Source organism: Centruroides sculpturatus, unplaced genomic scaffold (genome assembly GCF_000671375.1).
Source record: "Centruroides sculpturatus isolate CEXI.00-Female unplaced genomic scaffold, Cexi_2.0 scaffold683, whole genome shotgun sequence".
Taxonomy (NCBI): Eukaryota; Metazoa; Arthropoda; class Arachnida; order Scorpiones; family Buthidae; genus Centruroides; species Centruroides sculpturatus.
Window position 1 is genome coordinate 211,063 of NW_019384858.1, and position 13,110 is coordinate 224,172.

Consider the following 13,110-nt stretch of genomic DNA (forward strand, 5'->3'; position numbering starts at 1 on the left):
AATACGATTAGAACCCGCAGCATAATCGTCGGGTAAAAATACGCAGTCGATCCGTCGCCGCTAACGGAGGTGGGCCTTTCGCTGGGGGAAACTTTCTCCGACAGTGCCGTTAACGCTCGGGCTATTACCGAAACAAAGGAAACAAGCGAATTATTAAGGAACGCCGGTTACACCGAATTTGCTTTTCGGCCCCAATAATAAGTAGACTTTTGTGGCGGTAGACGGGTCTATTGCCGTTAGGTTCGACGCGGAAATAGACGTAAGCGGAGGAAGGATCGGGCCGGAAACTTTCGGTTTCCGGCCCGATCCTTCCTCCGCTTACGGCTCCGATCCTTCCTTTCCCCCCGCATCTTTTGTCCGTCCAGTCCGACGAAAAGCCGAAATTCTTGGCGAAGGAAAGCCCGGAAGTCGGCGGAGAGAGAGTCCGAGTTCGGGCCCCAGGCCGGACGAAAACGAATTTCGTCGCTCTCGGACGCCATGGAATTCTTCCGACCGATCCCGTCGCGGGACGAGAGAAAGCGAAATTGACGTTCCTCCGCCGCCCGGGTAATCGTGACCGAGCCGAGTCGTCGTTGGGAAACCGCTAAACCCCTGAATCGGGATCCCAAAACCCACGCGCGGGGGTGAGTGGAAGTGGACGGAAACGTCCACGCGGGGTCGAACGACTGACGGATCGGCCATCGACAACCCGCCTCCGTTCGTTTCTGACGTGGTTACTCCGTCGCCGGACGAAATTCGACCCTTTCGGTTGGCGGAATTTAACCCACTGCACCGGGAAACTTCGGCCCGGTCCACCGGACGAGAGAAAGAACCCTAGCCCTCCGGACATCCACGTGGAACTGTGGACGGGACGGTAACGTGGATGAAAGGAGCCGCCTGTCCTAGTCCTTTTGTCCAAATCGACGAGAAAAACAGAAAAGAGAAAGGTGAGATGCGCGCGTCCGCATACGAAGACGGGAAAGCGATCGCGGCCGAGACCCACCCCGAATCGATGACGAGATGGGGTCGAAGCGACGAAAAGACGAAAGGTGACCAGATCCTGCGGAAAATCCTTTGTTCCGTCCACGGACGTCCCCGCTTTCGACCTTGGTCGGACTTCCTTCTGCCCCACCCGTCCGGGTCTTTCTCTGGACGGCGACGGCGCTCCTCTCCCCCTCCCGCAGTCCCTCCGTTCCTATCCCGTCCCCGGGCCCACCGGAAGACGAACCGACTTCCGTTGCGCGCGTGGCGAAAGCCCGACGGGAACTCGGCGCCGCACCGCGCTTCCCCGGACGGAGGCCGTGGTGGAAGGACTTCCGCCGGAATAACGGAAAGGAACGGGAACTGAGCGAGGACGGGCGCCGGAGACCGGGAGACGGGACCGCCGACGGCCGCGGCAACGGAGACCGAGGCGCGGCGCGGAGCCGGCCGTCGCCGAACGGCGCGGGGAGAGAGCCGCGCCCCGCCCCCGACGACGAGAGTCGACCTTACCTTTGGGTGTGCCCGCTTCGGAAAAGCCACTTTCGGATCGATCTGCGTGAAAGAAAGAAAGAGAATCAGCAGGAAAAACAAAAGGCGGCGACGCGAGCACCGGCGCGTCGCGGGTCGCGCGGCGGGCCGAGACGAAAGGTAAAGGTGTAGAGAGGACGGTCTTACCTTCTTTCCGTCCAGCTCGTGCGGTCCGTTGGCCAAGACCTTGTCTACGCTAGAAGGTTCGGCGAAGGTGACGAATCCGAATCCCCTGCAAGGATAGAGCGAAGCGTAGGTAAACATGACCCGCCTCTGCGTTTGCGAGCGGGCCGTACGCTGCAAAGCCGGGACTACGCGGAGGCGGCCGGGCACGGACTACGAGCCCGAGGAAACGTCGTTGGCTCTTAAACCCGAGACGAGGCGAAGGGGAAGGAGGTAGGGAGGGAGGAAGCGGGGGAGGGGGCGGAGATGCCGACGGGAGAGAGAGAGTCGATTCCTTGGCGTGCGGAAGTTGGCGGACGGAGGGATCGATGCCTACCCGGCCGACTCGTGTGCAGCCCCGGCTGGCCGCCGCCGCCCGTCCACCTACCTTGATCGTCTGGTGGTGGGGTCCTTCATCACCATGACTTCCGTGATGTCGCCGAATTTGCTAAAGTAGTCTCTGAGGCCCTCTGCAAGAGAAGACAATGGAAACTGGGTTTGGCTGGCCTTACCCGTTCGTCCGACGACCGACACCCGCGGGCGATACCGGTAACCCGGATGGGTCGCGCTGCCGCCGATAATTAAAACGAGGCCACTCACCTGGTGCGGTCTGCCAACTGAGACCTCCTACGAACATCTTCCTGCAAGAGACAAGCGGATACAAACGTTAGCCTTCTCCTTCCACACGCGGCGTCGGCGCACGACGCGCACCGACCGCACCACGGCGTCAACCTACCCGGGATCGTGCGAGATATCGTTCGGACTCGGGATGCTATTCTGTTGGTTCTCCGGTTCCATAGTAATACTACAAAATACGACTTAGTCACTACCAACTACGACTAGGGAACGGCGACGTAAGAGCCCTGCACGTGGCTTCCGAATAACACTAAAACTGCAGCCTAAGACTATTGGACCATTGTGAGTAGGTACGACGAACACGTCGGGCCAAAAGGCACGGCGCCGCGATTGGCAGCCGCCCGCGCCGCTCCCATTGGACGTCCCCACCGCGCAGGCGCTCCCGGCGCCTCTTCTGTGACGTAGTCGGTCGGACCCGGACCGGTCACGCCTCCGCGCGATGCCGTCTGGCCCCGGCCGCGGGAAACTTACAAACGGGGGTCCGGCGTCCCGTCCGGTTTCGGCCTCCGACTCTCTCCTCGGCCGCGCTCCAGGACCCGCAGAGGTGAGCCCTTTCTACCGCCGTCCCACGCCGCGCGCGGCGCCACGCGGCGCGGCCACTTCCGGTTGCCTCGTCACGTCACTTCCTCCTCCCATCCTAGGTGCGCGCGGCGACCGTCTCGACCTTCCGGCCAGAAACTTTCTCCCGTACTTTACGCGCGGCTTTCCCACAGAAGGGACCGGGCCCTTTACGGAAGGGGTCAAAACGCGCCCGACCGGCCATTTCCAGCCGGGCGACCTCGGCCTCTTTACGCGCCGGAATTTAAAACCCGGGCCGAATTTTCTTTCCTCCCGTCTGGGTGGAGGGGACTTTCGGGAGGAAGCGCCCTCTGGCGAGAGAGAGAGAGAGAGAGACTCCTCCGTCGTTTAATAAAGGTGTAAATGTTTTTTGCCCGCAATAAAAAGGAAAAGCGGCGACGAGCCCAAGCGTGGCGGGCACTTTCTACGGCACGCTCGAACGGCGCATCGAAATTCGACGAGTGTGCAGATTTGCATCGGCGCATTCCGCGCGGCCGGGTGTTGCGTTACGTCCGAAGTTAGAATTTTTCTTCCCTCCGACGGCGAAAGACGCTTTTGTTACCCGGGTCCCCTAGTCGTAATTCGACGACAAAATATTTCCTTCCGCGGCCGTAATTAATTAACAGTCGAAAGCTGTAAATTGGCGAGGGGGAGGCGCGTCCGACACCAGGGAGAGGAACGACTTAACGAAGCCACTTAAACGGCGTCAACGGAGGAAAAGTCACGATATCCGCTCGGCGTATTTACCTCGGTCTAATTTTGCACGGTAGAGTCCAGGTGGAGCCGGGGGTAATTTATAGAATGGACCCGCCGCCCCAACCAAACAGGTAGTCCATTTTTCGTCCCACCTACGAGCCGTAATTTGCAGCCGGGCCGAGTCCGTTCCTTTCTTTCGCCCAACACTTTCCAGACTTAAAAATAACGAACCTTCTTTTGTCTTCCGTCAACTTTCCGTTCCGCGCCCACCCAGGGGAAAATCGGACAAATAAATTGCGCATCAGACCGAGGTAATAATAAACAATTACGGTTAATCGAAGCGAGTGGGTGAGGCGAACACCGTCGACCGGATAAAGAAGGGTAAAAAAGTCGACGTTTAAGGGGGAAGAGTTTGTACCGTCAAGATAATTATCCGGTAGTTAGCCGCGGTCTTTAATTTTAATAAACATTTATGCGCGTACGGAATTAATATAAATTTAATTAAAGTCTGTCGATCTAAACAGTCCTTATTGTCCCGATTAAATATCTAACCGGTCGGAGGGGGATTTCGATTTCTGTAGAAAGGTATCGATCGCCGCGATCAAAGTATGGCGGAGTGGGGAGGGCACCGTACCGGGTAGCGAATAAAATCGATCAACGGACATTTATAAAGCGGATCCATCGTTCGATTGCGTCGGACCGTTTTACTGGCACCGCTTACGCTTTTCACACTTTTCGTCAGCGCCATCTATCGTCTGGTGTAGGATCTAATCTCCCCCGCCTGTCCGCCAATTTCTTTATCCTTCTGTTGGAAAACTTTTGATTGTGACAAACTCCGAAGATTTCCTACCCACACCGCTTTCGCTCCCCATTTAAATTCGGGACGAATTAACGCTTCGTCCGCACTAAAGGGGGCGCGAAAGGGACGGAAGTGTCAGCGCGGATCGATTTCTTTAATTTGCCGTTCCCCACGTGGGTTATTTTCGAAGCGGTGGCGGATGCGGACCGGGGGGGGGAGTATCGGCTTATAGTTACGAATGCCGGGAAAAAGTCGACGTCGGCGATTTGGCGGAGGTAGAGGAGATAATGGTCGTCGAACGGCCGGGTGTGGGAGGTGCCGGATGAGTCACTCGCGCGCTTGCACACGGTAACCCAAGTCTACCAAACAAATATAGAAGAGCCAGATTGTTCGAGACGGAATATCTGCTAAGCTTTCCACTCGACAATCTTCCAAGCATCTGCCAACTATTTATATCAATCCGTCTAGCACGGCCTTTATGAATCGCTCCGTTTTTATTTTTTCTCGCATTTGTGGCGCGAACAAACTTTTTACCTCCAATTCTAGTTTAAAATAGCACGAGGTATCGAGGGAGCGACGGGCGAAAACGTCGGCCGAATCTCTCTACCCTTCCGGACGGGAGGGAAATTATATTTTCAAACTTGCCGCCTCTTATCCCCGGCGCCATCTGTCGAAGCGATAAAGAATAAAAACACCAAAATTCCGTAATTTTGACGGGCCATATATTTACTCGCCACCCGGCATCCGGAAGTTTTACTTTTGCCCAGAGCCGCGGTCGGAGGATTAGTTTTAATTAACCCTTAACCCGACGACGTACGAGGGAAAAAGGGGACGAAAAATAGAGTAAAGTGGACGGGGATCGCGTCGAAAAACCCATAAAGCTATCCATCAACTTCTAAGAATAGACAAGCAATATCGTGACAAGAACGTGTCCCGCGCATGACGTAATCAATTAAATTGGAACGACCGCAAAATCGATACTGGCACCGGTCGGCTCTTAATCCGTCCCGGAGGACAGAAAAGACGAAAGTTCTTCGAGTATCCGCCGTCACCCGCTTCCGGAAGATAACTGGCGCGTGTTTTAAGCGGAAGCGCGGGCTCGAAAGGAGAATATTTTTCGGCCGGGGAGGAATAACGTTCTAATCTGTGGGAAAGCGGGCCGACTACCAGGGTGACCAAAGTCACTATTCGTCCTTTACCGCAACGGAAAGAAGGTAACGACTTTGGCGGTATTGGAGTAAATCTCGACCGAGTTTAAAAGCTCCGTTAATTGGTAGGTGGGAGGGGAGGAAGGTGGCAATTTTCGAAGCCAGCGGGCGACGACGGGGGCCCGATTTTACCAGAAAAAAAATGCCAGATAGTCGCGGCCCCAGCCAGCGATTTCGTTTTTCGCGCGGAAAAACTTTCCTCTGGAAATTTGTCTTCCTGGGGTTGTCACCCGCGCCCACACCGGACGTAACGAGTAAGGTTAGAGATAGAACCGGGTCGCGGCGCGTAATATTTTGGCGCCGGGTGAGGTACGGTACGTCCGTTAATATTTACCCAGGCGTAATTTGGAGAGTAAAATGTCTTTCTGGGCTCTTCCCAAGAAGGCGGAGAAAAGGTAAAGATCGAGAAGTATCAATGGCGGACGACGTAGAAAGCGTTGATTCCGTAAGCGGTGGGTAAAAAGAAAGCGCGAGAGAGGAAAGAGCCGGGCGCTTCTAGTGGTGGACCCAGCTCCGTCTTCTAAAATACCACTTTTACTTCCGATCGGAAGTAATTCTCTTAGCATCAGGCTATCGGCCGCCCCCGCCGTCGTCCAGTTAACGTCGCGGACTTAGGCTAAACGTGCACGCGCCGCGCCGCGGACTTAGGCACGCGACGGTCCGACGGACGAAACCGCCGGGGGAATGGGAACGCGGCCGTGGGTGGCGGACGAAGGGTTGCGGCGTGGTCTGTCCGGAAGGGCCACCGATTACGTAGCCGGTTCGGCCACAGAAAATTAAGGCACGCGAGGCAGAAAGAAAGGTTTCGACGAGACGAGAGCGAAGGAGGAAACACTTACCCCGGTCGAATTTTCGCACAATTACTATTTAAAACGGCGGCTTTTAAACTTCGGAGCGAAAATGCAAAATGGAGAGGACGGAACGGTGGCTACAGGCACGTTCATATATATATACAAATAGACACGGGCATACGTGCGCAAGTTTTGTGTCCGAGAATAGAAAACCAAAGAAGGAATTAACGGAGTCCCTACCGAATAAGGAAGTAGAGCCGAGAGGAAAACACAGAGCATCATTCACCGGCGGCCGGAATTAATAACCGTCGGAAACAAAGACGAGTTTTGTGCGGTCGATAAACGCTCGATTAATCGTAGACCTCGGTCCGGCCCTTTTAAAGCCCGCTATAACTCGATATAACGTTCGTCCACGGCGCTCCTTTCCCTTCTTATTACAGAATAAACGTAATTTAGGAGGCAACCGCCGCCTTACGCAATTACCCCTCCGCGTATTTACGCGCCGGTCGGATCCGACGGGAGCGACGGTTGGCTTCCGAGTTATTTTTAGACAAATTTCGTCGACGGCAAAACTGAAGGAAGAAAGGAAACGTCGTTACCGTAATTTTATTCCTGTTTCTTTTCCCGCTCCGATTCGATTTCGTTCCGTTTACATTCGTAATAACCGGGGAGTCGGCCCGAGACCGCGGCGCGGAATTTTCTGACGAAATTGCATCGGACGCGTTCTTTTCTTTAAACGAAAATACCGAGAAAGCGGACACCCAGAGCGCGCGGGTTTTTCCATTCCCCTTTTCCGGGTGCGGAATTTGTCTCCCTCTCCGGCGGACGGCGCCAAGTAATCTACGCCGACGGAAATCGCTTTCCGTCCTCCGCCCCGTCTCGAAACAAATCCGTAGGAGATGAGAAACATCGGACAGCCAGTTGCCTAACTTTCCCGGCCGACAACGCTAAGATTGCGCGTGGCGCCATCTCTTACGGCATTTTATTTTAAAAACTCTTTGTTATTAATTATTACAAAACTACAAAGGCTTAATTTCCAGGACGAAGACCGGTTTTATAGAGAGACGAATAAAATCGTCGAGTACCACTCCACCGGAGACAACACGCGTCACCCCCGTCTTTAAATAAACCTTCTTTAATCCAAAACAATAATAAAATCTCCGGTTTTTGCCAGCGGTGCACGAGTCCCGTTAAGAGAAGGCAGTCGTACTTATTAAACCGGAAAGTGGGTGAGCGAAATCGCGTCCCGGACAGACATCCGCACGCGCAGAAAAACCTCCCAACTTTTCGCGCTTCACGACGTTTCGAGATCTTCCGAATCCGAAAAACGCAAAAATGAGGGGGTAACGATGGTGGTCCCTTTCCCCGAGTTAGGTCTGGCAGCAGCCGGGGATAATAGAAAGGGTGGAGTAAATTTAAAGTCGGGTTGGTACGACCGAGGAAGATAAAAGAATTGGACGACGGCCCCCAAGTTGGATCCCGCGCATCTTCAGCTGAGAAACGCAGGTTCCCCCGTCACACCGCCAAGAAGGGTGGGCCGCTTTACCGTCGACTTACTGGCCGTTATTTCGGGGAAATTCCCGACCCCGACGGAAAACGACGGGGGAGAGAGAAAGCGCCTCGCGTGGAGAGGAAAGGATAATCCCCTGGGCTGGTATTTTCCGTAATTAATAAGTCGGGATTTAGGAGACGAGGCCTCTCCGACCGGACACGTCCCGGAGTAAAGTAACTCGGACACCCGGGTGGGTGCCGCCCAACCGGGTAGTAACTAATAAAAGCGCGAAATTGACGGCCGTCCGGTAGCTTCCGGGCGGAGGGGTAGGAGGAAGAGGAAAAGCGGCGGGATGGAGAAAGGGACGGTCGAGAAAGAGAGGGTGGGCGCGGGTTAAAGATGGAAACATCGGGGAAAAGGCTACTTTTCTCGGAGCATCTTGCCTTTAACGGGCAGTTTTGGCGTCGGTGGACCCTGGCCACCCACCTTCTTCGTAAGTCGGACGAACTTGTCGTCGGCGCTGCGCAATTAGAAAGGAGGAAGAAAATCGAAGTGTTTAGCGAATTAGTCGGAAAGTGGACGCCGGACGGGAGAGGCGAAACGCTTTGTCACGGGTGACGCCAGTCGATATCTCATCGCTTTAAAAGTTAGAGACGACGTTTTTAATCGCGCGGATCGACTGTCATCTGCGCAGAAGTAATCGAAACCTCCCCTTTTCTGTAATTTTACGGTAAACGCGCGAAACGCTTTCCTTTCTTTATAACTTTAGAAATTCGATTTTTCTCGAGCCATTTCCGGTAAGAAATTGGTTTCTAAATTTTATATCAACTTTATAATTAAAATAAATGGATTTTCTAAAATGTTTATTGTTTTTACTCCTCCCGTCGATTTTTATACCGGTGGTAATAGTGATTAATGATGTCCACGTCGCGGCTACTACGGCCGGGCCGGGCTCTCCCCCATTTTAGATCTCCCGGACGCGTAAAATAGGGTTAAACCGGTGGGGTAACGGCGGGCCGCGGACCGCCACCCTTCTTACGCCCCCGTCTATTTTCTACTGGCGCTCTTCGTCTATCGCTCGAGTACAGACTCGACCCCAAACCGTGCGGGAAGACCCCACTTTAACCTCCGCGGAAGTCGGAAGAAAGAAGAACACCCTCGGACGCTTCTCGGCCCGGATAGAGGCTGGAGCCCGCGGGGGACCAAACTACCACTTTCGGAAAATTCGGTAGTAGTCGGAGAATCTCCTCCCGTCCGGAAATTTTCAGTCCCCGAAACGCTCTTTCGTCCCCGCCGGAAAAGTTTAATTACGCGCGAAATAAAACTCCTTTCCGTCCACTCGGCACGGAAATAAAGAAACACGTCCGTGCATGAAGTTATATATAGAGGCGGGTACGGGTAAACGCCGGCCGGGAAATATACTCGGAAAGATATTGTCGGATATTTACAAGACCACGTTTTATGAAACGGCAGCAAATATGGGAAAAACGTTGCTATAACAGTGCAGAAAACAGAGAAATATAGCTGGGTAAACAATAAGAAAAAAAAAGATGCCGCCGTTTCCCGATACGTCGGGACGAAAGGGGAACGGTGGAAAATTTACTTATTTCTTTCCGTCTCCCCATTTACGGTTTCCGTCCATACGGGAAGGTTCCGAGTTTCCTTTCCGGTTAACCGGAAGGAGCCAGAATCTTCCTCCCTTCCGTGGCCGGCGGTTTAATCTCGTATGGCCACCGTTTTGGAAAAATCAGCCGGATTTTACCCCCGAGTTTAGCGCCTTTAAGAATTTCCGATCCGGAGCCCGCCGGGATTTGGAGGGGAGAACAGAGAATCGCCGGACCTTTAATTCGGCGGGGTGGGAGTAATCGCGGGTCGTCCGTCGCACCCCCTCTCTCCACCGGACGTAGAAAGAAAAAAAGGAAAGCGGAGGAGACGAGAAAGAGCTTTTCTATTTTCTTTAAAAATTGACGTGTCAGAATTCCTTAAAATCTCCTAAAGGCACGGCGTCTTCCGATTTTTCCGAATCTGTTCTAAAGAATACTTAATGTAGGAGACGGTATCGATTGTGCGCGATGTTAATACGTCGCGAGACGAAGGGACGTGGGAACCGGCCCGCGGCGCTTCTGTCACCCGGCGTAAGTCACAATATATCATTACGTACACTCCAATAACGGGACGTCGCCGTGACATTTCCCCAGCGACGATGTTTGACAAATGTACACTTTCTGGACGGGGAACTTCCGACGTTATTTTTCGTTCGGCGGAAACCACTCTTGTCTCTCCTTCTCCGCCTCTCTTCTGCGCCGGCCTTTGTTTTCGTCGACTGCAAATTGGGGATCGACTTTCCTTTCCGCTCGCATCGGGCCACTTCCGCGGGATTTACTCCCTTCCCGAAAACTTTCGCCTCTCTCCCCACCGCCGAGGAAAGTCGCCAGTCGGGTCGGACGAAACCCTCCTTCGTCCTCCGCCGTTAAGAATCGAAACGGGACGAGAGATTCTTTGTAAAGGAACCCGGAATAAAAAAAGAACGGTAAATGAATCGTCTGGGCTTTGCCAGTCGGGAGATTTAAAAATAACGCGACCCACCGTTTCGCGTCCAATAATAGTCGCCATTCATACGCCCGCTTATTTGTTAGTGAAAGAACGCGCTCTCCTTTCTCGCCGTTCGACGACTCCGACTTTTACTACGGTTCCGGCCGACGACGCGGATTACGTTACTTCCGGTGCTACCAGGTGGCATCCGCCCCCGCCGGAACGGAAATCCACGATCGATAATAAGCGGCGCGGAGAGGGACCGACGACGAAATCTTCCTTCTTCCTTCCGACTTTTTAACCGACCTCTTTGCGCCCGTTTCGTACCCGCCTGGGATATTTTTGGCAACTCTTTGGCTACTAACGTCATCGGCCACGTCTTTCTCTTTCCCGGGCGTCATTACGACGTCGTAACCACGTCACCGGTGTGGGAAGGAAAGGAAAAAGAAGTCGACGGCTAACGAATAGACTAAGAGGGTTCCCGGATCGTAAATAATAGCCGCATTTCCAGACCTTTCGGCCGGAACGTTTTGCGCGGCGTTAAGGCATTCGACCAACGGAAACGGAAAACCGAATTTAGCCAATAAAGAAATTTCCCGCTTAATGGCGCCAGACGGGTTACAAGCCGCATCTTCCTATTTTTGTAATGTACTTTTCGCGCCTTCTTTGTGTTAAAGCCAGAAGCGTCTAATTTTAAACTACTTAATCCCGGTCGAAGGTAAATAGCTCCGGCAACGCGTCCAGGTTCCGATTATCGCCGTAAATGCAACTTACACCCATTGAATTAATCGGGCTTATTCCGGACACTTTGTCCGACGAGTGTCCGAATTTCCGCCAAAGGAAGCCAGTGCCGCCGCGCTCTTCAAATTCCAATCAATTCTTTTTTTTTCTTTTGAGCCCACCGACCGAACGCCCGCTCCGTCTCTCCCTCCGGTTCGAAATCCGGAAGACGTCCACCTCCCTCCTCGTCTCTGCCAAATTCCCAATGGCCACTTCTCCCCCCCGAAAGAAAGAGCCTTCCATCCCCGTTAAAGCCGTCCCCCGGCGTGGGAGGGAGCCGACGGCCGTACGTAACCGGTGGCCGAGGTGGTAACAATTAATTTTTGTAATTAATACGGCGCCGCGTCTTTTTCGACGTAAATTAAGTGGCGGAGGAGATTACGACTTTATCTGATTAGGCAACGCGCCAGAAATAATTGCCGGCGCGCGCGCTGCCTTAGTCCGTTTCCGACGGGAGACGGGAGACGATTTTTCCTTCCGGCAGCATCACCCGCGAAAAACCTTTCGGTACAGGGGTTTCCGTCTCCGTCCTTAAATTCGCGGGTCTCGAATTACCGGAGGACGTCGAAGCGGATTCCGCGGAATAGATTTCTCATTCCGGGACCGATCTTTCCTTTTTCCTTCCTCTTCCTTTATTTTATCATCCTGGTCATCCGGATAAATGCCGACTATTAATACTTTCCTCCGCTCGACCGTTTGATTATTTTCCAAATCGCGTAATTACCGAATGCCAGAAATTCGTCGCGCGCCCGGTGAGCCCGAGACTCAAATTTCGTCTTTTCTTCGGTCGTCCCCATCGTGTCGTCGGATATTAAACGTATTCGTACTCTTAACAGCTTCCGGCCAAAACTGTAAATGCCTCCTCTGCCTTCCGAATTCCTCGGTAGTTAACTGGAACGGAAGATGGCCGCCGAACCGCATTTGGCTAAGCTGCCATCGACGTTTTATTAGGTAGTCTCTGCCCTTGGACCTTCCGTCATAGAGACACTGACCCGGAAAGAAAGAAAACGAAACTTCTTTCTCGGAAACACGTTTCGTATTTTGGTTTATTAAGGCGTGGCCGGATTTTCCCGTGCAATCTGGCACCAGGTAACATTCGACTTCCGCAAAATAATAAAGAGCCATCAATGTCGTGGTCAATGGCGAAACTTTTAGGTGGGGAACGAACGAAATGGCTACTTTTGTTTGAAAATGTGAAAGATTCTGGACGGAGATTTCGTTAAAATCGAATAGTGTCGTCTAAACAAGACGCTCCATCCCACCTTAATCCACCACCTTTCCCTTCTCCGGCCGGCATCACCCGAAAATTCCCTTTGAATTTGATTATTTCCTTCACCTTTTCGCAACCGCGCGGAATTTCGGCTAGGTTTTTTCCACCGTCGACCGAAATTCCGAAATTTCCGACGGACGTACCGATTTGTGAGCCGGACACTTTTCCGAAAACTTTACGGTTTCTGTGCGGAAATACCTGGAACTTTCCGGTTTCCGCGGGGAACCGGCGCCGGTTTTAGCGTCGGACACAAAAAAATTCCAAGGCTCGTTTAACGGGGCGGAAGATCCGCAGTTGCCAAAGATCCGAAATCCTCGCCGGAAGACGAAAAATTCGGCCGGGTTCCAGTTTATTTTCGTTCGGCAACGACCGAAAAGTTTAATATTTCCGTCCAATTAGGACTTTTTCGTGACCACTGGCAAAACCGACCGACGGGCATTTCCTTCCCCTCCATCGTGGGAGAAAGAAACGAAATTTAAGATGCCGAAAGCATTAAAAAATGGATACGGAAACGACCGGCCATTGCCCGATTTCGGAACGTAACTTCCGAACAGAAATTAAAGCTTCGGGCAAATAAAGAAATTGCGACAAAACCGAATGTCCCATTACCAATTACTAAATGTTACGGACCTGGCGATATTTCGGCTACGATTTTGCCCCCAAAGAAGAAAGGGTATTTCGGCGCGGACGAATACCTT

General features: G+C 53.0%; 1 protein-coding gene across 13 annotated transcripts in view; it reads right to left on the bottom strand.

The window, feature by feature from the left end:
- The window catches only part of LOC111630606 (RNA-binding protein Musashi homolog Rbp6-like), an 88,198-nt gene that overhangs the window by 49,848 nt on the left and 25,240 nt on the right, over positions 1 to 13,110 (bottom strand). For 4 of the 13 annotated variants that reach the window (XM_023374727.1, XM_023374728.1, XM_023374729.1 and 1 more), the window contains exons 1-5: positions 2,387 to 3,584; positions 2,251 to 2,291; positions 2,039 to 2,120; positions 1,636 to 1,720; positions 1,471 to 1,512 (exon numbers count right to left, since the gene is read on the bottom strand). In XM_023374727.1, coding sequence (XP_023230495.1) covers positions 1,471 to 1,512; positions 1,636 to 1,720; positions 2,039 to 2,120; positions 2,251 to 2,291; positions 2,387 to 2,448 — 312 coding nt within the window. In that variant the 5' untranslated portion in view covers positions 2,449 to 3,584. Of the gene's footprint in view, positions 1 to 1,470; positions 1,513 to 1,635; positions 1,721 to 2,038; positions 2,121 to 2,250; positions 2,292 to 2,386; positions 3,585 to 6,386; positions 6,709 to 13,110 lie in introns of those variants that run through there. The other 9 variants (XM_023374735.1, XM_023374736.1, XM_023374733.1 and 6 more) reach the window with 8 other exon arrangements.